The 24,288-nt window shown below is 30.1% G+C and overlaps 2 protein-coding genes and 1 long non-coding RNA gene across 4 annotated transcripts; 1 reads left to right on the top strand and 2 right to left on the bottom strand.

The window, feature by feature from the left end:
* Nucleotides 1-763: 763 nt before the first annotated feature.
* Nucleotides 764-3,239, bottom strand: LOC137806958 (uncharacterized). The gene is made up of 2 exons (XR_011080455.2): nucleotides 1,238-3,239; nucleotides 764-1,164 (listed from the first exon to the last, which is right to left on the bottom strand). It is a non-coding gene; the product is annotated as an uncharacterized LOC137806958 (long non-coding RNA).
* A 6,941-nt stretch (nucleotides 3,240-10,180) lies between these two features.
* On the top strand, nucleotides 10,181-14,523 carry LOC137806959 (vesicle-associated protein 1-2). Of its 2 annotated transcripts, XM_068607362.2 has the most exons (9): nucleotides 10,181-10,334; nucleotides 10,498-10,586; nucleotides 10,697-10,767; nucleotides 11,106-11,187; nucleotides 11,279-11,394; nucleotides 11,874-12,053; nucleotides 12,310-12,504; nucleotides 12,878-12,955; nucleotides 14,230-14,523. In XM_068607362.2, exons 2-9 carry the CDS (start codon nucleotides 10,538-10,540, stop codon nucleotides 14,341-14,343), a joined length of 885 nt encoding a protein of 294 aa, XP_068463463.1. In that variant the 5' UTR covers nucleotides 10,181-10,334; nucleotides 10,498-10,537; the 3' UTR covers nucleotides 14,344-14,523. The 2 variants fall into 2 exon arrangements, with proteins under 2 accessions (XP_068463463.1, XP_068463462.1); XM_068607361.2 differs by lacking the exon at nucleotides 10,181-10,334 and having other exon boundaries at nucleotides 10,398-10,586.
* A 1,816-nt stretch (nucleotides 14,524-16,339) lies between these two features.
* Nucleotides 16,340-20,456, bottom strand: LOC137806961 (sodium/hydrogen exchanger 1). The gene is made up of 14 exons (XM_068607363.2): nucleotides 19,923-20,456; nucleotides 19,717-19,835; nucleotides 19,408-19,505; nucleotides 19,223-19,282; nucleotides 19,066-19,112; nucleotides 18,786-18,980; nucleotides 18,635-18,690; nucleotides 18,463-18,529; nucleotides 18,286-18,386; nucleotides 18,092-18,193; nucleotides 17,870-18,008; nucleotides 17,724-17,786; nucleotides 17,547-17,630; nucleotides 16,340-17,121 (listed from the first exon to the last, which is right to left on the bottom strand). Exons 1-14 carry the CDS (start codon nucleotides 20,088-20,090, stop codon nucleotides 16,780-16,782), a joined length of 1,641 nt encoding a protein of 546 aa, XP_068463464.1. The 5' UTR covers nucleotides 20,091-20,456; the 3' UTR covers nucleotides 16,340-16,779.
* Nucleotides 20,457-24,288: the final 3,832 nt, after the last annotated feature.

Raw genomic sequence — 24,288 nt, 5'->3', positions numbered from 1 at the left:
TAGTGGTGGAGTGAAGTCATTACTCTTAAGTGTAGTGCAATTATTTGTTGAGGTAAGCAAAATCGTTTTCATGTGCCTTTTCAGTTGTCAATGGAGGTTTTATTGGGTATCGGGATCTGAAACTTTGCCTATGGATGAAGAAATTCAAAAGTATATATTGTGTACTTCAGATATCCAAATATGGAATGAGGTCATTAGCTTCCAGATGTTTGTGTCTAGAAGATCACTTCTTGTTGTCCAGATAAGCTTCCAGATGACCATATCCGGAAGTGACATATTAGTTTCAGATTTGCAAATCTGGAACTTCGTGATTTGGGTCATGGATATGAATATCCGGAAGGCAAAAGTTGTTGATATTTTTTTTTATGCAATAGTGCCAATGGATATCGTGGATTCATACATGGGAATTTCATGGGAGATTGATGTGTGGGATAGATTAGATGATGTTGATATGGAACAATCAATATTTTATAACGCGTTACATAATGAGCATAGGGCACATGAGCGTAGTGAGACGTTTACTACAAATGAGGTAAGGTAAAATTTACGTGGGTGAATTGTAGTTTATGAATGATATATAAATGTGGCATATGTTATTGTAGGTATTTCATAATCAAGATGAGTTGTTAGAGTGGGCGAGAAGTGTTGGTTATAGTTACAGATTTGTTATTGTTATATTAAGGTCAAATACATAGACGAGGCACCGAGAAAGAGTGATGTACATATTATTAGGTTGTGAGAAAGGAGATAAACACAAACAATATAAGAAAAATGTAGATATCATTCGAAGTGGAGCTAAGAAATGTGAGTGTCCTATCAAATTGTGAGGCAAACCGGTAAAAGGTGGTGAAGGGTGGATGATTGAATATAAACAAAAATACACTTAAGCATAAACCTATTGACATTAAAACAAAATTAAGTCATAGTTCAAGTTCAAACAAGAATGTTCACGGATGAAAATATTACAACAATTACAATTGCCCTAATACAACAATTATCAATCATTCTTACGTGAATGCCTCCTGCCATACACAACTTTATCATTCGTCGCTCCTCGTGCTAACATCAAGGTTGCTTGAGTTGCTTTCCACACAAGGTTGTCTTCACCGAATCATCATAATTAAGTAATGGTTGCAATGTTTGTGTAATTCTACGACAAATTCCCTACAACCATGAATGTCATAATATTAGACAAAAATCAACACAAATAAAAATATTATTAATGATTCATACATACCAGAGTATGATGTTCAGGATGTGTCTCCTGAGGATGCATTGCAATTGGTCTGTGGGCAGGTACTTTCAAGGGTATCACTCCAGGACGGTCATCCTTAGGCATGTCAATGACATATGGATGTGAGATCGATCAAAACCACTAAATATAATGTTGAACGCATGCACCAAAATAAGGTGTTACGTCCATATCCTATATGACATAATCATTTAAATGTAACCATCGTTTATCTACTTCATTTGAAATGAGATCATCATCTTTAACTACAGATGGGTGTCGAGGGATCATCTGCACATATCCATGTTGACGGATAACACATTCTGGCAAGTGCAATTGTCTCCAACTTTCAAACCTCATATAACTTGAGAATAAGGATATCCACTCAAATGGACGTTCTTTTCTATGCTCGTTGTATGGGAAAAACTGAATGCATGGTAGTATGATTGTATTTAGTTGCAACCGCACAACTGCAACTGAAGTAACTTTTCCTGGTTCATACATCCTACAACGGGGTTCCTCTTCATAATACTGAGATCGTACACGTCTCATGCATATAGACGAGAAATGCTCATAAATCCAACCTTGCAACAAAGTCACATAACCAACTAGTTGTCTAGTCTTTGCGGAGCTACAATCTCCTAACTGCTCATACATGTGGGTTAACGCAACTGTCGTCCAAGTATATCCCCCAATCAGCCTCAAATCGACAAAAAACCCCAGGTATATCACACTGAATGAAGTAGCACTCTTGTCAGTGAAGACAGTGCAACCAACAAGGTGAAGCAAATAAGCTCTGGTAGTTACAACTCATTGCCTCCTTGAGCATGCGTCCTCGTACATATCTTTCAACCAACTAAGGCACACATGAGCTCTTCGGCAGTGTCGTGTCTCTTCATTTGCTACTCCACGGTCAATACGTGGGGATTCTACCAACACGTCATTTGCCCCATATGCATCTGAGGTCTGGTGCGTACAAAATTGGCCAACAATGGGTAGATGCAACAAATTTGACACATCATTAAGAGTGATGGTCATCTCTCCAATAGGTAAATGAAATGTGTTTGTCTTTGCATGCTACCTCTCTATTAATGCACAAAGCAATCATTTGTCTAAATTCTCATAACTTGCATGAACGAGACCACCTAAGCCATACATGTCTACTGCAACCTCTATGCGCTCATGTGGTGCTCCTAACTTATTCACCTTTCTTCCATGAGAAACGACCTTAAGCTAACCTGCTCTTACAATAATCAACAAATATCATCAACAAATACATACATAACACACTCAATTAATGTTCATTACTTACTAAATCATCCCATAACTGTCTCACCACATGTTCTTCATAATTAATCAGTAATGACGTATCCATTGACCCTTCTGGATAACCTTCATCATCAATTTTCACTTCTTCTTGTTCAATATTCTCTTCAAAGTCCTCATTTGCAACTAAATTACTAGGAACACCACACTTTTTTCTCATAGATGCAGTTGGTCACATGCGGTCCACATTAGAAAATTTTCATCCTCTAGTCCTTATCATGTTCCTAATCATAAAATGGCCTCAAATGAAAAAAATAAAACACACACACCCACAAATGACTTCTGAATTACCATATCCAGAAGTACTTCCAGATTTATGCATCCGGAACACCATTAACGTCCAAATTTCTATATCCATGACAGTTACGAATATCCAAATCCAAAAGCAATCGATTCTTCTTTGTACTTCCGGACAACACCATTTGGGAAACTTCCATATCCCTATTCAGGTTAGAAAAACCAATTCTAGATATACTTACTATTCAGGTTAGAAACTTCCATTTGGGACAATACCATTTGGGAAGTCGCCAGTTTCACGAAAACTAACCTTCTTCCCGGATGAGCATTGCCTTCTCTAATGATCACAACCAACCAACGCTATATTCTCTCGTGCACACTTTTTCTCTATCGACAACTCTTTCTTTTTGCGTGTTGTCGCGGTGCTCAAGGATTGGGATTGAATGCGTGAGTGAAGTGTACCTCAATAAACCTCAAGTAATGTTTTAAATTAATAAGGGTAAAACAGACTTTTTCATATCCATGTGTTGGATACATAATTGATCTACTGCGAGATTGCTTCCTTATCCAATATTTTTTAACTTGCACATGTCTTATGTGAAATGATAAAAATATTTCTTTTAGTTTTTAAACAAGAGAGGAATGCAAATCAAAATGCATTCCATATTTTGGAGTACATTTAACGATTTTGATTCTGAAACACTTTATGGATTTAGGAATTTTTTCCAGAATATGTTTTTGAAAATACGTTTCTGGAAAAAAATTTAGAATATATTTTATTCCAAATTTTTCAAAATAAAATTTTGGTTTCATATGCTATTTCAAAATTTCATTTGCAGAATAGATTTTCTATTTTCGATTTTTTTTTTTCAAAATATATTTTTTAATTCTAAATTTTCAATTCTTAATTGAACAGTTTTAAAAATTCAAAAAATTGATTAGGTTGTGTTTTATACCAAACGCATAAAAAACTTCTTAGATTACATATATAAATAAGTTTTAGAATAATCTATATCAAAAATACATTTTAAATTTATTATTCATAAAAACTTTAGAATAATCAATATAATAATATATTTTAAATTTATTGATTATAAAAACTTTAGAATGATTTATTTAAGAATATATTTCAAATTTAATATTTTTGAAAACTTATAATTGTTGTCTTTCGTAATTTTTGCATTTAATTCAACTTTTTGTTAAGAATATATCTAACAAATATAAAAGTGATAAGCGATTCTATTTGGTTCGGTTTTGATATAAAAAAAATCAAATTAAACTAGGTTTAAATTGGTTTTGCGATTATTAATTTGTAGATTTTGATTTATTTTTAAGTGTATAAATATTTTTTCACATTTAATTTTTTTGCATGATTTAAATAATCTAATAACATGTAAATGTTTCCTTTAAAAATAAAAAGTTTATGTTATAATAATTAATTATAATGAAAGCTATAAAAAAATTAGAGAAAAGAGACAATTCAATGAGGAATATAAGGAAGCTAAAATATGAATTAAGTAAGGTATATTAGTTTTTCCTTCGTCAGTGAAATAGTAGAAAATTTAGTAAAATTTAAATAATTAATTTCATTTTTATTTCCCCAATTTCAAAGTGTTAAACAATAAATCGAACTAATTGATAAAAAAAAATTAATATTAATTGGTCGTCAAAATTTTGAAACATTTTTTTTTTACCTTAAATGGATCTAAGATGGTTAAAAGTAATATGAAAAACTTGCATTATTAAGTGTGACACAACGTAATATTTTTTGTGTAAAGGTTAGTGTAATTGTCTTTTGAAGGTTTATTTACCTTTTGTTTTATGTAAAATTATAAGGGTGACTTCTACTTTCTTAATAAGCATAATTGGACTATTTAATGAAATTTTCCATGGTCACTTTTGTTTTAGTTACAATCCAATTAATTAATATTGTGTTTAAATATTTTAAACTTTAATTTTCACAGAGTTCAGTTAATGAGAAAAACTAAAGAATATGCGAATAAGAAATTCGCTAAATGAATTTAGCTAAAACAAAAGAAAATTATTTTGCAAAAAAGTTAACTAAGCAAATTTGATTTAGCTCAAGTAATTTTATGGAAGTAAATCTGAGCAACTTAAGTTTTGAAGATTTACTCAAAAAGTTACAATTTATTGAGTAAAATTATAAAAATGCAAACTCCTTTGTTTAAAAAAAACACAAATAAATTTCTTTTGAAATCTTTATGGGTTATCTTTGTAGTTAATTTAAAATAAATATTTATTCATTGATTATTTTTATTCATGTCCTTAAAGTTTTTTTCTTTAATGATTATAAAAAATATATTTTGGATTAAATAATAGAATAATTGATTTTAAACAAATAATATTAATATGCAAAATGAAAATAACTATACGTATATTAGAAAGGATTAGTATAAAAGTATAACGAGTTTAAATGACATGTTATATGAATATTTTATTAGTCAAGTTGAAAAGTTTATTAATAGAATTAATTGTCCAAGGTTTAGTTTATAAAAATTAGTGTCTCTTTAAAATTATTTTTCTCAATTATTGATAGGTTGATTACATGCATATGTTTGCTTTTAAAGTTTGATGTGGAAAGATAATCTGAGTTAATCTAGAATTGTAATGATATTTTTAGTTTGATGATTAAGATTATTTGTAAGTAAATTTCTCGCGTTAAAATTATAACTTGTTAACTTTTGACTTTGAGTAATTAGATTTTTAAGTAAGGAAAATTGTTCTTAATGATATTTTGATGGTTAATTTGGACTAGTATTTTTGGTATAACCATTGTTATGATACACAATTCAATTTTTCATTTTTAGATAACTTGAAAAATGGTATTGTTGTATGTTGAATTGTAGTTTTTCCCTTAAAATAATTTTAAAAGTAAGTTGATTCATTGATTGTATTTTATGAGAAAAATGTTATACATTAAAGTAAGATTGTTGCTTTAAGTTATAATGGTTGAATTAAGAGTTTTAAGTTATAGATAATTGATTTGGAGTAGTTTGAACTTTTTTTTTATTGTTGCAACGTTGATGTGATAGAAAACTTTGCAAGTTCATATTTTTTTAGTTGAGGTTTTTTCAAGAATTGAGTTTTTAACCATGATTTCATAGATACATTTAATTTTTCAAAAGTAAACTATGCACAATTTTAAGAATTCTATATGAATGGATATAATAATAAGTTTGAATGATCCAAATCAAGTTGGAATGAGTGGAGTATGGTGATTGAGCAAATCATAGTTGTATTGAACCATCTTGAATTTGTTTAAAACATTGCATATGTTACAATGAAAGTGGTAAATTTATGCAATTGTTTTGGTTCTGTTGTATGAGTACCTCATATGATATTTATGTTAAAACGAAATTGAAATTAGGAGTTGAGTTTCTCTCAAAGATACTTATATTTAAGTAAGAACAACATTGCTCTAGTGAAATTAAGAGTAGAAGTTTGAGTTGGTCTAGAGTCAATTTTCGCTCTAATGATGAAACTTTTGCTTTGGTGACAAAATTTTTGCTCAAGCTAACAAGCTGAAACTTTTGTTTTGGTGACAAAATTCTTGTTTTGTGCATTAAATATTTTGAGTAACATACCAAATTAATAATTTAAATACAATAATCAATCAATTAGTGTTTCAACAATATAAAAATACTATTTTAACACTCTTCTTATTTTTTATTATTAGAATTAGAAAAATATAATGTTTTCAAAATTTATAACATTAATTAAACTCTTAGATAAATATTAATTGTATTTATTATTTTGTGTATATATTGATAAAAAAAAATAAGATAATAGTTTCAGATGGTGATGATAGTAACATTAATAATGATATTAATATTGCATACAACAGTTAAAAAAAACATAAGAATGAAACAGAGTAAGATAAATGTACTGAGAATTATAAAATGGTGGTGAAACTAATATCAAGAATTATGAAAATAATAATAATTGTTATAATGATGATAGCAATGAGAGTAAAAATTTAAAGACAGAAGTAGATGATAGTAGGAAGGTAGGCATTAGTTGGTGTATCTATTTTTCTCCCATCTCTTGTTTTTCAAATTAACATTCAAATACAAAATAGTAGTTGCCAGCTACCATTCTCCAAATAATTAATCTTTGTCTCAAAATATGTACTATAAGCATTATGTGACATTCTCTCAGAATTTGCATCATACATGTTCAAATTCATGTTTATGCACCAAACAACTTTTGTCTCACAATTCGTTGCTACTTTCTAAAACATGATTTGGAAAAAAGTCATTAAAGTCATAACTAAAACAAATCAATTAATAGTCGATTAGCTGTCATACTGCCCACAATTTCAAAACGGAATAAACAAAAAGTAACTAAGCATCTACCTTTTTATAATTTAAATTATTTAAATGGCAATAAGTTAATTATAATTTAAAATATTAAAAAATGAAAAACTTATGAAGTGATTTATGAGTCTTGATTGATGTGATGAATATTTGATATTATAGACAAAAATAAATTTAAATATAAAAAAGTTAGTTTTGAAAGAAGGTGGTAGTAAATGATGGGGTTCGTGTGTATGGTTGCAGTGGAGCAAGGTGAGTCTGGCAGAGGCTGACATCGTAGGACTCGTCGAGCAAGGATTCTCTTGGAACTATGTGCTGTGTTCCTTTTTCTTCTAAACACCAATTAAAAAAATTATTTTAATCTTTTCAAAAATCAAAATATATTTTAAATAAAAATAATAAAATTTATAAATCTAACAGTAAATAAGTATATTTATTCCCTCATTATCATTATTAATCTAATCTTTGATTCTATAATACTTCATAAAGTTTATTTATTTGTTTATTATTTTTTAGTTATGTAAATTAGTAATTTTATATTTCAATTTAACTATTTTGAACAATGAGTAGGTGATTTAAATGTTTTAATAAAATATATGTATGTTAGAGCATCAAAATAAAATATTATTATGAAATAATTAGTTTTTAATTAACTTATTTTGAATCAATTAGTACAATAAATTACAAAATAAAGTCACCATATTCTTTGGGTCAACTATATGGGTGTGACAATTAGTAGAAACAAATATAAAGCCCAATTTTAGTCTTCATCATTTTCGTCAAGCACAAAGCAAGCCGAAGAAGAAAATTTTCTACGACTTTCATTCATATATTTCACAACCTTAATACAACGTTATTTAGAACCAATTTGTTCTTATCTCACCATTTCTCTTGGTAATTTACGACCAGTAAATTGGCACAGAGAAGGTACACTTTTTTTACTCTTTCCAAATTCTACGATTGTGTTTATTGGTTAAAGCTATTTAAAACATGAAAACAGATTTTTCAAAAATAATAATATTTGAAATCTTTTGATATCTGTAAAAGTAAATGTTATTAGAATAAAAAATATGTAAAGATTTTAAAATAATGGATCACTGATGTTATATTCAGTATTTAAAATATAGATCTATATACATGATTAAACTAAATATGAATTCTTAATCCATTTTAAATACGAATTCATATACATTTTGAAGTTAAAATAATTTTAAATAGTTTTTTGTTTATTTAAAAAAAATATACACGTATCTTGATAAAATCAAATTATAAAAACTTATTATCAATATTTTAATAGATTCAACTATTAAATTATATTATCACATCATTATGATTATTCATATTAAATTATAGGTTTAATTACCTTTTTCGTCCCTATATTTATAGTCAATAGTCAATTTGGTACAGTGGTTTTTAAAAAATTCAATTTGGTCCCTAAGTTTTTTAAAATGTATTTAAAATGGTCCTTTCTGTTAAATATCACCAAACGGCGTTAAGTGGATTGTGCTTACATTACTTTGGTGAATTTTGAATTAGGGTTTAGGTTATTCAAATTGGGGATTTCGAATTTCTGATTTAGGGTTTCTGATACGAGGATTGCTCCCCTGGTTGGATTTTGTGGTACGCTTCCCTGCTTCGATTCCATTCGGAGGTGTGCTCCCCTCATTCGATTCTGTGGTGCGATCGTGAGTTACGATGGTGAGCTGTGTTCCCATGGTCGATTTGGAGGAACGATTATGTGGTGCGGTCCAGAGGTGGTGAAGGGGCAGCGACTGCGAATGAGGGGAGCACACCTCCGAATGGAATTGAAGCAGGAAGCGCACCATAGAATCCAACCAGGGGAGCAATCCTCGTATTAGAAACCCTAAATTAGAAATTCGAAATCCCTAATTTGAATAACCTAAATCCTAATTCAGTATTCACTAAAGTAATGTAAGCACCATCCACGTAACTTACACGTGTATGCCACATAAGCACCACTTAACGATGTTTGGTGATATTTAACAGAAAGAACCATTTTGAATATATTTTAAAAAACTTAGGAACCAAATTGAATTTTTTAAAAACCACCGTATCAAATTGACTATTGACTATAAATATAAGGACGAAAAAGGTAATTAAACCTAAATTATAATAGTAAGATTTATTTTCATATATTATTATCTGAAAAAATTTCAATTTAACTGTTAAATTAAAAAAAAAGCATAATTGAATTAAATGATACACAGCAATGACAACTAGAAAACCCCTGGGCAAAGAAATCCCATGTGATCTCCTCCAGAAGTGGCAGTTTAGTGTTCTTCATGTTACAGAGGAATCTGATATTCATACTCACCAACCTCACATGCATTCTACCATATATATACATATATAAAATTATATTTGCAATAAAGATTATATTAATGAAAATTAAGACTAGAGCTTCATAACTTTTTATGACATTTTTATCTATTGATTCAAGAGACTGAATATGCAAGTAAACTTCATTTTTCGCGTGATTACATAAAAAAAAAAGATTGTTTTTCAAACTTTCCATTTATAACCATGAATGTAATGATCATGAATTTGTTTTTTGGCATGTTTTGATGGTTAACATTTAAAGCTCTTGAAAACGATTCATTGTTTTTTGGCATGTTTTCAGAAAATATACATGTTAGTTAAGCGTAGTAAATAATTATTTGAATTAAGGTAATTAGATTATTTTTAATTAAGTGAATAACTAAATTAAATAGAAGATGGGAAGATGAAATGGAACTCTTTTTATATGGTTAAAAGTTTAGATTACACGTATCGCATTTTTGGTAATAATTATTATAGTATTTATGTTGCATGTAAATTATTTAATTACATTTAGGTACTAGTAATTAATGATTATGAATAGTGAGATGTTAGAATGAATTAACTGAAAAGAGAATTGAGTATTAAAAAAAAAGGAGAAAAGGAATTGGTAGGACTGCAGAGAGTGGGTGGGGCCCACTTCCGTAACTGACGATGCCAACCATCCCATTCCAAAGTAACAACTCAACTTATGGCAACACAACAACGCTTCTTTCTTCTATTTCTTTCACTTTTCTCTTCTTTTTATTTCATTCACCACCAACTACTCTTCTTCTTCTTTCGATTAGGGTTCTATTCTATTATATTCTTTATTCTTCGCGCATTCTCATTTTGCAGAACACGCCATATCCAAAAATATTGAAAATGTAATAGCCGTTGTGCTTAACACCTGCAAATCTAGATTTCTGCTATAACTCAATATACTTCAAAACTCATTTTTCTGTTGTGAGCCAATCTTTGATAACTACCATTCTTTTTATATAGTTATAGCTTTATTTACTCACTTAAAGTAGTTAATTCGTCCATTAGCTCAATCATCTCGGACGGAACAGCACCCATCCAACCAACCATGGCTACAGAGCTTCTTCAAATCGATCCGCCGGAGCTCCGATTCGTTTGTAAGTATCTCGTTTTTACTTCCTCTTTTGAATTCAAAATATTGGCATGTCTTTAAGCGTAATTTGCAACGATCACACCACACTGTGGTTTCTCTTCTTTTTTCTGTTAGTCGAATTGAAGAAACAAAGTTCATCTCTGGTTCAACTTGGGAACAGGACCGATCATTATATTGCCTTTAAGGTACCGTTCATTTCCCCTCTTTTCTTTTCATTCCATTCCCTTTTTTCATTTGGTTAGTAATAATGTGAGTCTGAGTCAAACTTTCGTTAGAAATGTTAAGTTGAGGAACGTATATGAGGAAGAATGCCCACGATTTCATTTGGCTTACCTTAAAGTTTTAGTTTGTTTATGTGGACCGACTCATGCTATATCGATGTTGATTTTTTCCGGTATCCCTTAAAAGAGCCATCACATTTGTATTTGTATCTAATAACAAGCAAAGCCAAATGAATCAAATGCCAATGTCAGCGCAAGAATAACAAAATATGTATCTATAATTCACCAGTCTCTGCTCGCAGGTTAAAACAACGTCACCTAAGAAATATTGTGTCAGACCCAATATTGGCATCATCAAGCCCAACGAAAAATGTGATTTTACTGGTATTTTCCCGTTATTATCAATACAATTTTTAACGCGCACGCATATGCTTGTATGGTTTCTGTATTTTATTGTGATGTGTGTTGGATGCAGTTACTATGCAAGCTCAGCGCATTGCACCGCCTGATATGCAGTGCAAAGACAAATTTCTGATTCAGACCACCGTTGCCCCGTTTGGAGCCACGGAAGAGGACATCACGTATAATATGGTGAGGTTATATTGTTTATGGAAGATTTTTGGTAGACAACCCCTTTCGATGTAGACACCACGAGAGAGATTACAAGATAGGAAATTCATAGATGTGACGTGATAGGAGTTGTGAAGAGAGAGTAAGAGATGAGGGGTCTCATATCAACTCCCAAATGGAATGACATGAGGTGAAAGAGAGAAAGAAAATTTGATAAATGTTATGCATTAAAAAAATTGATAAGAACAAAATGAGGTGAGAATTGGATGAATTTGTATGTGTATAGTACTGACATTCAAAAGGGGGAGATACCATAGGAGTGTCAATAAACCAGAGTTCATTGTTTATCTATCTATTTTCTCCATGTTTTGAGATGCCAGTAATATGTGAAGGACAGAGATCTAATTCAACGGTTCAACTCGTTTTTGTTATTTTTTTTTTCTTTTAAAATATTGCTTTTTAAGTAGGCTGATCGATTATAAACCCTTCTCTATCGACAGTTTGTAAAAGACAGTGGAAGGCTTATTGAGGAGAAGAAACTAAGAGTAGTCCTCATCAGCCCATCATCTTCTCCGGTGTTGCTTCCAGTAAATGGTGATATGAAGCTTGATACATCCAAAGAAATTGATGTGCAAAAAGATAGGGTGCTCAGTGGAGTTGAAAACATACCTCCTCGCACAGTGAGCTCCTCCTTTCTATTATTCCTATTTGAACTTCAATTTCTCTCTATTTCTATCGAGTTGCTTTCATCCTGAAGATACAATATCTATTCTTTTTGGGGAAATATTGTAGACTTGTCATAGTGTACTATGAATAACAATGTTAATTTGTGTGAACCAATTGCTATAATTTTGATTCAACATGATGGTAGTTTTCTGTTCCACATCCCTTGATGTATAATAACTTTCTCTGCCATTTATTATTTTCATGTATCAGGTTCCTGAGGAAGTTAAAGGTTTGGAGCCAATCAAGGAGACTAAGGAGGATAGAGCAGAAGGGAATACAGTCCCAATACAAACTGAGAATGTGGGTGACATGAAGGCAGCAAAAGACGACGTGCAGTTGAGTTTGGATAACGAATCTGAGGAATTGAAGTCAAAGCTTGGTATAATGGATTCAAAACTAAGAGAGGTTAGAGATCATGATAAAACTTTAGATCTGGATAAATGTTTTCGTAAACACTATAAAAAAAATGAAAATAAACTTTTCTCAATTTGAAATTAGTCTATGCATAAATTATTTTTTTTAGAAAAGTCAATATAAAAAAATTCATTTAATTAATTTATGCATAAATTAAATTTAACTATCGGAAAAGATCATTTTATTTATTTTTCTTATAAATATTTGTAGAAAAAATAATTAAATGGGAATTACACAATAATTATTTGTTTTTAAGGTATCTAATATATGATTAACTGTTCTGGTTACTAAATAGGAACCACTCTTAATTTTTTTTTTAACTTCAAAAATGAAAGCAATCAACAAATGTTTAGAATCTTTGCAGGTTACGGGAATCATCATTAAGCTGAATGAGGAGAGGCGTAGGAATACTGAAGAAAAAGACTCTCTTAAGAAAGAATTGGTACGGTTTTTTTTTCCTTGTCATAAGTCTATTTATCCATGAACTTGTCTATGTCCAAGTAGGGTAATTTAATTTACCTATTTTAAACTGATAGTTAACAAACATCCCCAATCACTTGGAGGGAGAGAACCCAACACTTAAATCACACCAATCATACTATAATCACCCAAGTCTTTAACCCTCTCTAAGTAATCCTTTCCCAGACATAGAAAACCAGTTTCGATACTTGATAACTACTCAAGCATTTAGAGAACTCATCTCTCTAAAGTTAAATATTAAGGGGGAGAGCCAAACACTTTACTCCATGGACCAGTTCATACTATTTGACATGAGACTTAGACATTTGGAATACCTAAGCCCCTATCGATAATTATATCGAGCTATTGTACTATTACCCAATCCTACTCCAACTTGCATAATATATTATTTATATTTTATAGCTAGAATTACAAGTCCGTAATTTATTTTATTAAGCTAAAGAATTTTATCTAGTGAAATTTGATTTTCTTTTGAATATTTTCTTCATTTAAACTACATATTCTAGTTTTAATAGGAACTCTTTTTATTTGTTTTTTCCATCATTAATATTAGTGTGTTTTATTAGTTTGTGAATCAAATGCAGAAGAGCTAGACTTTATTCAGATTAACTGAAAATGTAGATTAAGAAGCATAAAGTATCTACTGAATAAGGAATTAGGTGTATAGAAATTGTCACTGTTATTCATTCGAATATTATTTTACAAACCTAGCTATTATCACCCCTACTTTCCAAATTTATATTTCATGTCTATAACCTACCTTCTATTATCTTCCTCTGTTCTAATTTGCAACTATCCGACTATTCATACGCTTTTTTGGACCTACTAAGTCTGCTGGAGGGATGCAATTACTTTTTGACCTCTATGGTTTCTTCATGATAGAGGTGTTGAAAATTTCTAGAATGTCCTTGTTTGGATTGTGAAATTTGAAGATATGTTATCGATTATAGTATTTAGTATTATACAGACTAGAATGTAATTTGGGATTATAATACATTTTAAATTTTTTTGATTATGTGTTATCAATTATGAGTTGTTATTAATGGGATAACCATTTAAATTTTCTGATTAATGGTACCGTGCTCTGATTCTTATTCTCCATTATTTACATGCCAGCAATGGGGTTTGTTATGAATTTGACGTCTCTTTAAAGCAAAGCAAGAAATGCAATGCAGTGTTGTGACGTTAATAATTGACTTTTGAATATCTGATATAAAAAATTTCATGTTTTGCTAGGAGTTGTTGAAGAGGGAAATAAACAAGAAAAGAACTCAGGGTGGGTTTCCATTTCTGTTTGTTTGCATGGTCGCTCTGATCAGCGTGGCAGTTGGATATTATATTCATTCTTAAGGGACTGAGTGTATAGGAGGATAGCAGACGTTCAAAAGTCTGGATTTCTGATGACTGAGATAGAGGATGGTTCATTTGTTTATTGTGATGATTTCCACATATAGAAAGCTTTGTGAATTGGTGTGAACTAAGCCTTAATAGTGTTGTTATAAGCAGCATTCTGATATTTTTTAGTAAAAACATATGCTGTGGAGTATTTACATTTTTATTATTATTCTTATATTAAAAAAATATGATATTATTATTTTTATAAATAATTATTTCTAAAAATAAAAGTAATACAATTTAATATATAATAGTAGTTTTAAAAAAATTATGTAGCCTTTATTCTTAAAATAATAAGTTATTTAGTTATTTTAAAATAAAGAAAAGATTAAATTTTATATATTAAAGAGTAGATTATTATTATATATATATTAAATAAAATATTTTTTATTTATTGAAAGTCAAATAATCTAAATCGACTATTTTCTTTTGATAATTTTTTTTTTATAATTATTATTGAAATAAAAATATATTATTAAATAATAATTAAATTTTATTGAGGATAATTATTTAAAATTTAAAAATATTTATTTAAAGAGTAAAATTGTAAAACATTATGTATATAATGTATTTTTTAAATATATATTATTATTAATAAAAATAACTATATTATTTTTAAAATATTATGTTGGATTATATATTCAAAATACAGACTAATTTAAAATATAAAATAATTAAAAACTATAATATTACTAATTAATATTAAATATTAATTTATAATTTTTATTTGTATTATACAAATTATTTTAGATATAATTTTTTTCTAGTTCTAATTAGATTATTCGGGAGAGGGTGTAATGTCTATTGATGAAGGAGATTCCTCATTGTTTCATGTGTGATTTCAAAGATCATGAGACTATCATAGATAGGATAATCTTGTTTTAGTATCTCCACATTTCCATGATTCTACTATATTAGAGGGTTCTTTTTAGTGCTATATGATAGGAATATATTAAAGTGGTTTTCACAAGTTTCCTAACATATAAAAAAAATGAATAAACTTAAGTTAAAATTATTTTAGGAAAAGATTAAAATAAGAATTTAGAAAAATTATATGGAATAACATTTGCAACTTGTCTTCACTCTCGCTTGATTGAGAAAAAAACAAATCTTTTTTTCAAATTGATTGAGATAGTTTTTATGTTTTTTTTTCTATCCTTTACAAAATTGAATTAACTCGAGAGTATGTAAAAATGCTAAACTTAAATAAATAAATTTATCATAAATAACTTAAGAAAATTGTTTTCTTCAATTGTTTAATTTAACCTAGCCAAAGTCTTAATTTTATTATAAAGTTCAAACTTATTATTACCTAGAATTCTTAAATAATCATTAACCCCGTATAGAACATATTCTATTTGTACAAATATATTTATTTTCTTCCTAAGATTTTTCATGAGTTTTAGTCTAATTCTTATTTTTATATATTTTTTAATAATAATATTTTTTTATGTAATGATTATTACTTGATGGATGAGTCTAACTCTAACCGAGATGTCAACTTAAAAAAAAATAATAATTCATTGAGCTTACAAGACAATATTAATCATTAAAAAAAGTTCATTTAAAGTTCACATTGTACACTTACCATCCATATATTTAAATATGTAAAATAATAAATAAGATCTATTAAAGTTAATCCCATAACACTATTGTACACATATATTAATCTATCCATATTATTATCCTTTTTCATGGTAATCCTATGAGAACAATTTAAATTATTAGTAAAAGATTAACATTATAAAAAATAAAACTGAGTAAATAGACTTTAGAAGATGAATTACTTGCTAAAATTATTACATCATCAAACCAACTTGGATGCCTTTTTCTTTGGATAAAGTTATAATTTACATCTCTTTGTAGATGAATAAACTGCACTGATATAGTTACATTGTGAGAAGTGTTATGCCAAGAGAAACAAACATCCAACACTTACAAATGCTGTGCCTTACAAGCAAAAATGGTACTATCATTTTGAATATGATGGCAAAACCCACAAATTATCCTTTAAAATTGATTGTAACAATAATTAAATACAAACACAAAACTATAGTCAAGACCTTTGCATCCATAGCATGTATAGCCACAAAATTAACTTCAGTAAAAAGCAAGCAAACCCTCTCTTTCCCTATGTCAGCAAAATCAGGGGCACCAAAAAATTCTTCCCCTAACAACCTTCTTTCTTTGTTTCATCATCTTTTTCTCTTCTCTTTTCAAATGTTGTAAAACTATATTGACAAAAGTGCACACAACCAAAGCCAAGCCATTTTACATACACCACACCCACACCAACCAACCATCCATCACATAATAATCAATCATCATCAGTATCTATATATGTATATATATATATATATATATATATATATATATATATATATGTTTGTTCTAGCTGCCATGCCACTGATGAATGGTTTGTTCAAGGGGTGACCCGGGAACGTAGGGCACAAAACCTCGTCCACCAAACACGGGTCGCATGACAGAATCATCAAACTTGCGCCAATAGTGGTGCACCCCACGAGTAGGAATGCAGCTAAGTAGCATCCTAAAGGTGGTTGGAGGAGGCCCATTTGGGGTGCCACCATTGGCCCATGATGAATCCTCTCTTCCACTGCCAAGAAGTGGCACTGTGAATGATTTTGGTGTCGATGGTGGGGACGCCAAGCTCATCACATGCTTAGAGGAAGGAAGCAACAGTCTTACAAGTGGCTTTGTCATCAACCCAAATGCCTGCACATCATTTCAAAACCATTATTCATCGCTTTTTCATACTCCATGTTATTATTGGGGAATCACACGTATCAAACAACCCTTTCCTTTTCATTATAAGAAAATGACTCTTCTCCAAATCCACCAAGGAACTATGTTTTCTCATGTTCAACTAGTGGGGACAACCATCATTTCATTACTTGTTTATTTGCATGCTCCTACACTACCACTCCATGTTACTCATCCATCTTCATGTCACACATGTATAACCGAGTTTTATTAATTCATTCTCATACTCTACCAGTTATAATATAAGTGCTAATTTTAGACTATGTAATAATTTAACTTCCTCAAGCATTCCTCAAGCCAATGTTATAAAATTTAAATTTTGGGCATGGCATCACTACAAACAAACAGTGCTGATGAAGAGAAGATTAGTGTCTAACCAATGTGCTGAAGAGTACAACAGTGATGGTACTAGTGATCATGATGGCATTCTCTCGCAATTTAGTATGGCCTGACCTGGTAAACTGCATGTGAAAAAGTAATTATTTAATGAAAAACACCCAACAACTCAAGCCATAGAGATGAAGAATGAAAGCAATGAAGTTTGATTCCTTCACCTGATTGTAAGCAAGTGCTATAGAAACAGCTCCACGCATGAGACCTGCCCACCAAATTGTTACCTGAGGAACAAAATCACGTCAAGAATATTAAACTCCTCAGTTATCAACACCCTGAGACAAGGAAAGTAGAGCAAACCACATACTTGTTGCTTTAAATCAGTTTTCTCAGCTTGAGACTTCTTAAACAAGTTGGATAAGAAGGACAAAGGAAAAACAAATGCAGCTCTTCCCACTAGAATAAGTGCCAACAGCAACGAACTGACCCCAATAGATTTTCTTGGGCTAATGAAGAGATCAAAATGTTAATTTCACTATTGATAAAGAAGTTTCAAGGAAGTTTGATTTCATCCAGAATTTTTTTTTACCTTTCACTTACGATTCGCCACTTTTCTATATCTAATGCATCCATCCCCACATAAAGGAAGATGAATATTTCAGCAATGAATGACAAAGTGGCAAAAACATGCCTGCAACAGGGAAATTAAAATCAGTGAAGTGATATCATTAGAAATAATATTGTGGATAGTGTCTAATATGTTGAAGAATTAATTTCAAGTACTTTGTTGTCACCCTTGAACTTTCAGTTACATTATGCCAAGTGTAGTGAGACATAACAATTCCGCAGAAGAAAACAGTCAGAATGGCACTTAAAGAAAATAGCTGCCAAAAATATAAATTAATTAGTATTTGAATTATATATGCTAAAAAGGTGACAAGTTTCAGAGAAAAATATTACTTCAGCCAGCATATATGAAAGGTATGCCATGAGTACCATGAGAGCAACCTCACGGTCTGTAGAATGCCTGACATTTCATGAAAATCAATTAGAGAATGATCTCCAACAATTTTATGAGATATTTCATTGCAGTGGTTAAGCATACTGCAAATTAGTGGAATTTAGAATGAACCTTATGAGCTTTCCAAAATACAGTTTTTTTATGATGTAAGCACTAAGCAATCCAGCCTGAAAAAAAAAAAAAAAAACATCAATGATCCCAAGCAAACAATAACACCAGAAAACGGAGAGGGGATATAATAGAAAGTGACAGGAAAACTTACAAAGATTCCCAACACAGTGCTTGCAATGAATAAATATAAAAAATTTCCTATTAACTGTAAGGCTGTACTTAAGTCAATGTGAGAGAGATCAAAATTCTGAATTGCTTTGAAGAGCACTACAGAGGTAGCATCATTTACTACCCCCTCCCCAAAGACCAGGCTATATAGTAAAGGAGTCTCATCCTGATTAAGAACCTGAAGCATCCAAATACATATGATCCTTTTCAGTACAGGAAGGGGAAAGAAAGAAGCTTTACAGTGTTTCTTCAAACATTTATACCTGCAACGTGCAAACTGAATCTGTTGCTGAAAATATTGCTCCGATTGCTGCATTCAGTTGACCAAAATAAGTAGAGATAGGAGGATATAGAAAATGTTTCAAGTTTGCAGTTAATTCCAACAAATTAGTGTAAAGGAAGGAAGTAATTTAAGCACACCTAGAAAATCTCCAAGCTTGAGGGAACCAATGTCCAACTTCTGAAAAAAATGTATGGCACCTATTCAAAATAAGTAAGACTTGTAAACAAATTGGGACACAAAGGGCTCACAACCAAATATGATTTGATATTACTTTGTAATGTAATTTATAATAAAAGAAGAATTAGTTGATGATTTCAATTACCCAGTGATATGATGCAGAATGATATCAAAGTACCAACTGCACCAAAGAGCATAATAGTCATAAAATTGCGGAAAAATTGTTTCTTCTTCACCTGAAACCTGGAACGGTTAAAGAATAAAAGAGCAGTTGAAATTGAAGTCAGTCATTTAATCAAATTCACTCAGATTAAAGAATTAGTTCAGTGAAACATCTATTGGTTTCCTCAACTAAAATGAAGCTTACATTATGCAGTTCAGCTCTGCTTCAGCATGCAATTAAAAGGTGAATAAAGAAAAGAAAGGAAAATGTAAAAAAGAGTAGTGAACTAACCCGGCATTGAAAATGATGGGTGGGAGAAGGTAAATGAAGAAAAGATCTTCACTGAAGACTAGTATATGAGAGCTTTTTCCTCCACTAGTAAGCAGTATAGAGACCCCAGTACAAAGACCCTGCCAAAGAAAAATGGTACTTTTTTCTAAAAACTCATCTTCTTAATGTTGATAGCTACAATAAAATAGATAGATTAAAAATCTGACAATGAGAAGGGCAGTGATGGATTCATTGATCCACCGGTTCTCTTCCAACAGATGACCGATTATGATGCAAGCACACAGAAGGGCAACAAAAATGTTCATAGAGACAACGGAGGCATGATCAGAGGTCATCACTGTGGTCAGTTTCTGGAACATTGCTCCAACAGGCATGGTAGACAGTAAGCTGAAACAGAAGAGATTGTAAAAAATTGAAGATACAGAGTTGTTGCACGTGCTCCCTCCCTGCCTCACTCACCAATGTATCTGTCACATTCCAACTGGTGTGAGAAGTGAAATGGTTGGGATGATGGAGAAGATAGCATGTGAGGAGAAAGAGAAAGGTGGTGGGAAAAGGGAGAGGGTGAAGGGTAGGATATATATACGGAATTTGTGATGAAATGGAAGGGGTGATTTAGAAGCGATGATGAAGGTTTGGAACGTAGGGAACACTTGCTTTTTGGCATGCTAATGTTATGCTGTGCCAGTGGAAGAGGGAGACATGACTTCGCACTTCACTATGTCCCACATCATCATTCTGTCGGATTTCACTTTTACCCTCTTTTTTTAATTTTCAAATCCTTCAAAAACAAGTTCCTTAAGTTCCTTAGGTTTAATTACCTTTATTATTTCATTTCTTTACTTTCCCAATTAAAGGTTTTATTCTTTATTATTTATTTATTTTATTTGTTTCCTTTATTAGTAAAAAGGTTTAATTTATACTTTATAAAATTAGTATAGTATATTTTAACAAATGAGACATTTGGTTGGATATTTTAACTTAATTTTATAAAATACTAAATAAATACATAACTAATTTTTTTTATCAGAATACTTAAAAAAAAAATACTTGTATGTGTACGAAATAAATCATAACAAAATCTATGATATTGAAGAATTGATTTTATAATTTTCTTAAGAAAGTCACTATGGAAGTTTTTTTTTTTTTTTCCATTAAGAAAGGGAGAAGAGTAAGTTGTATTTTAATTGGATGTGTTGGAGGTAATACCATATACTTGGTAATCTATTAATAATTCATTATCACCTAATCACTATTCACTTATTAAACTTATACAAGTTTTCTATTTAATAAACTAATGATTTTTTTAGCTTATTTTGCTTCGAGTTGATTGAAACTTTACATTTTCTTTTACGAGCACCTTTAATTTCTTCTCTTTAAATTCAAGTACATTTAATTTATTGTCTTTAAATTCAATGTCTTTAAATTCAAGTACCTTTAATTTCTTGCTTTTACATTCAAGCAACTTTAAAATTCAACCCTTACTTTCTTGCTTTTATGCTCAGCTCCTCTGGTGAGGGTGTGATCCTTGGTGGGGTTATGAATTGGTCGCTGAGATGACAGTTCACCATGTGCTTTTTCTTTTGCTTCATTGGTCATCTTCGTAGCTACTTGGGTTGTATCACCAACCTTTCCCTACACTCTCCAGTGGATGTAGAAGCGCATGCAACTTTTTTTCAAGGATGCAACACAAACTAAATCCAGATTACACATCGCTCTTAACAATGTTCCTTCACATTGGAATCTTGCAATTGGGGTAAGCACGACAATGATAGGAACGCGCACGAAAAATAGTGTCTTGGGGTTCAGTGTCTTGCTCATTCTATGTTCTTCCTCTTTCTACGTTCTTCCTCTTTCTACGTTCTTCCTCTTTCTACATTCTTCTAACTAAATTTTCTCTCTGTTTCAAGATTGTGAATAAGTAAATCAGATTGGAAGTAACTTTTCCGTAAAACATGAGGAAATGAGAATATATTTTAGTCACTATTTTGTATGATTTTATTTAAATCCAGAAAACGTCTTAAGATCAAGGACTTTCATCACTTACCATTTGTCTCCTCTTGTTGAGTCTTTCTTTTCCGTAAAACATGAGGAAATGAGAATATATTTTAGTCACTATTTTGTATGATTTTATTTAAATCCAGAAAACGTCTTAAGATCAAGGACTTTCATCACTTACCATTTGTCTCCTCTTGTTGAGTCTTTCTTTTCCTCTAGTCACATGATTCAATCACAATTTCTTAAGAAAAATGTCAAATTAGTGTTTTGCAAATTGAAATGCACATAAATAGAATTACCGATTGTTGTGATGATGCCCGCAACTCCTTTTGTTAAGTCCTTCCCCTCCATCTAGTCACAAACTTCAATTACAATTTCATAAGGCAAAGGTCAAATTAGGATTCCAAAAAGATTAATCAAAACATAAAAAGAGAATGAGAAATGAGAATTAAAGTATGCTTTTACATGAAAGAGAAAAGGAAAGAGAAAAGAAAATGGGAAGTGGGATACAAAAAAGAAAATGGAAAGTAGGGTAGGTACGTAGGTTATATGCGTAGTGAAAATATTTAGATCCAATAGAGATTAAAGACGGCTTCTTAAATCAATTTGAAAACTATTCTTACATATATTTTTCATAAAATATTTCAAATAAAATTTTGTTTTCAATTTTTTACCTAATAATATATTTAAAAAATTTGAAAATTTAAAAAATTTAAAATTTCTTGAAAATTTGAATTTTTCGAAATTTAAAGTGTTTCGAAAAAGGTTTTAAGGTTTGAAAATTTGAAAAATTTAAAATTTTTGAAAAAATTAAAATTTTAAAATTTTTAAAAAATAGAAAATGACTCAATGCCCATAATAGTAAAATAAAATCAAATATAATATACATATACAAAAAAAAAAATCATTGAGAGAAGTTAAAAATGAGAATTTCTTTTATATATACTAGCGGAACACAGGCGTAGAGCGCCTGTGTATAAAGAGCGCCTGTGTATCCGCATTTCTTATTTTTTTTTTTTATTTATATATTAAACAATGTTATTATTTTCACACTTATATTAACAATAGAAATTTACATGAATAAAAAAATATCATTATCATTATTATTATGTAAAATCATTATATCTTAATGTGATTTGGCTTAACCAATGCAAGTGATTAATCATCCTTCTAAGTGTTTCATTCTTTATAAATTTTGTTTCCTACGAAAGAATGTCAATTATGAATAAATTGCAAGATACACACTATATATATGCAATATACATAATTACTTGTTTGTGTAGATAAATGTGTGAATACTTTGTATTGATATCTTCATTCAACTATAAGGGCTCCTTGTATATTATGCTAGCTTTAATATATTATAACAAATAATGTAAATAAAATATTTACATATACTTATCTTTATGTGTCACACATAAATAAAATGAACAATACCAGATTTTTGAGATAACAAAATATCTTTGGTAAAATTTTCATCTTCTCCTTCAAGGTGTCCTTTAATGAGAATTTTTGTTGAAGCTTAAGAAACACCTGTTGATAATGCAACATATAATTGACAATGAGGGGTACATATAATTGATTACATAAGGAACTTTCATGTTGTACATATTAACATTGGTCTTGAGGGATGCGTTTGGTGGCGGTACGATCGACAAATACGATGAACTCCTTAACGATGTGGTGTTGGGAGTAGCCAAAGTGATCTTCATTGTCAAAAGCGTTTGCGAGAATCATGAGATCATAACCTTCACCTGTGTATCTAAGCACCAACAACAACGTGTGATCTTCATTGTTTTTTCTCTCGCTCTAGATTTTCTCTCTTTACTCCCTCTGAAAAAAAACTCAGTAAAATTTCAAAGAGAATGAAAGAGAATAGATCAAAAACAAAAAATTGCACAAAATATTCAGATGTGTACTCGCATAATATTGACACGAAAACACACACAAGGAGAATGAAAAAGAGAGGAAAAAAAGTGCACAAAGATATGAAAGAACAAATTTGCAAAGAAAAGAAGAACAAATTTGCATAGAAAAAAAGAGGAGACATGAGACACAAATAAATATAATGATAAATAATATATAATCATAAAAAGTGTAACAAAGAAGTTGGATAAAGTGAAGAAGAGAATGTGCATACCTAAGAAGAATGAAAAAGTTTTTTTTGTTGAAAGCATGAAACTTTCTTCTTCTTTTTTCCTGCATCATTCTTGTTGTAGAGAGAAGTTCTTGGATGGTGTAAGTGATTTTTCTCAACCATTGAAAAAGAAATGGAAAAGAATGGGGTTTGAAGGAAAATGTTTAGTTGAATAAGTGAAAAAATGAATGATTCAAAACATTTTGAATTATGTTTACAATTACTCCCTAATTCATAATTTAAAATTCAAAATTTGGTTTTTAAAAATAAAGAAGTCACAAAGACAAATAACTCCTCTCATATATTTTTAAAATAATAAAATAAAATATAAGGATAAAATAAAAAAATAAAATAAAATAAAATGGAAGTTAAGAGGAGATCCCCTTTATTTTATATATATATATATATATATATATATATATATATATATATATATT

The sequence above is a fragment of the Phaseolus vulgaris genome, chromosome 3 (assembly GCF_051622355.1).
Source record: "Phaseolus vulgaris cultivar YP4 chromosome 3, ASM5162235v1, whole genome shotgun sequence".
In the NCBI taxonomy this organism is placed as follows: Eukaryota; Viridiplantae; Streptophyta; class Magnoliopsida; order Fabales; family Fabaceae; genus Phaseolus; species Phaseolus vulgaris.
Note: the sequence above shows the minus strand (reverse complement) of the source record. Positions and strands in the feature narration are given on the sequence as shown.

What these genes read in the sequence shown, in the direction of transcription:
- LOC137806961 (XM_068607363.2), bottom strand. Translation starts at nt 20,090, where the DNA reads ATGCCTGTTGGAGCAATGTTCCAGAAACTGACCACAGTGATGACCTCT. An exon ending in CCATCACTGCCCTTCTCATT is followed by an intron (nt 19,836 to 19,922) that starts GTCAGATTTTTA and finishes TTTCTTTGGCAG; the next exon opens with GGTCTTTGTACTGGGGTCTC. An exon ending in CCCATCATTTTCAATGCCGG is followed by an intron (nt 19,506 to 19,716) that starts GTTAGTTCACTA and finishes TAACCGTTCCAG; the next exon opens with GTTTCAGGTGAAGAAGAAAC.
- LOC137806959 (XM_068607362.2), top strand. Translation starts at nt 10,538, where the DNA reads ATGGCTACAGAGCTTCTTCAAATCGATCCGCCGGAGCTCCGATTCGTT. An exon ending in AGGACATCACGTATAATATG is followed by an intron (nt 11,395 to 11,873) that starts GTGAGGTTATAT and finishes CTCTATCGACAG; the next exon opens with TTTGTAAAAGACAGTGGAAG. An exon ending in TGGATTCAAAACTAAGAGAG is followed by an intron (nt 12,505 to 12,877) that starts GTTAGAGATCAT and finishes GAATCTTTGCAG; the next exon opens with GTTACGGGAATCATCATTAA.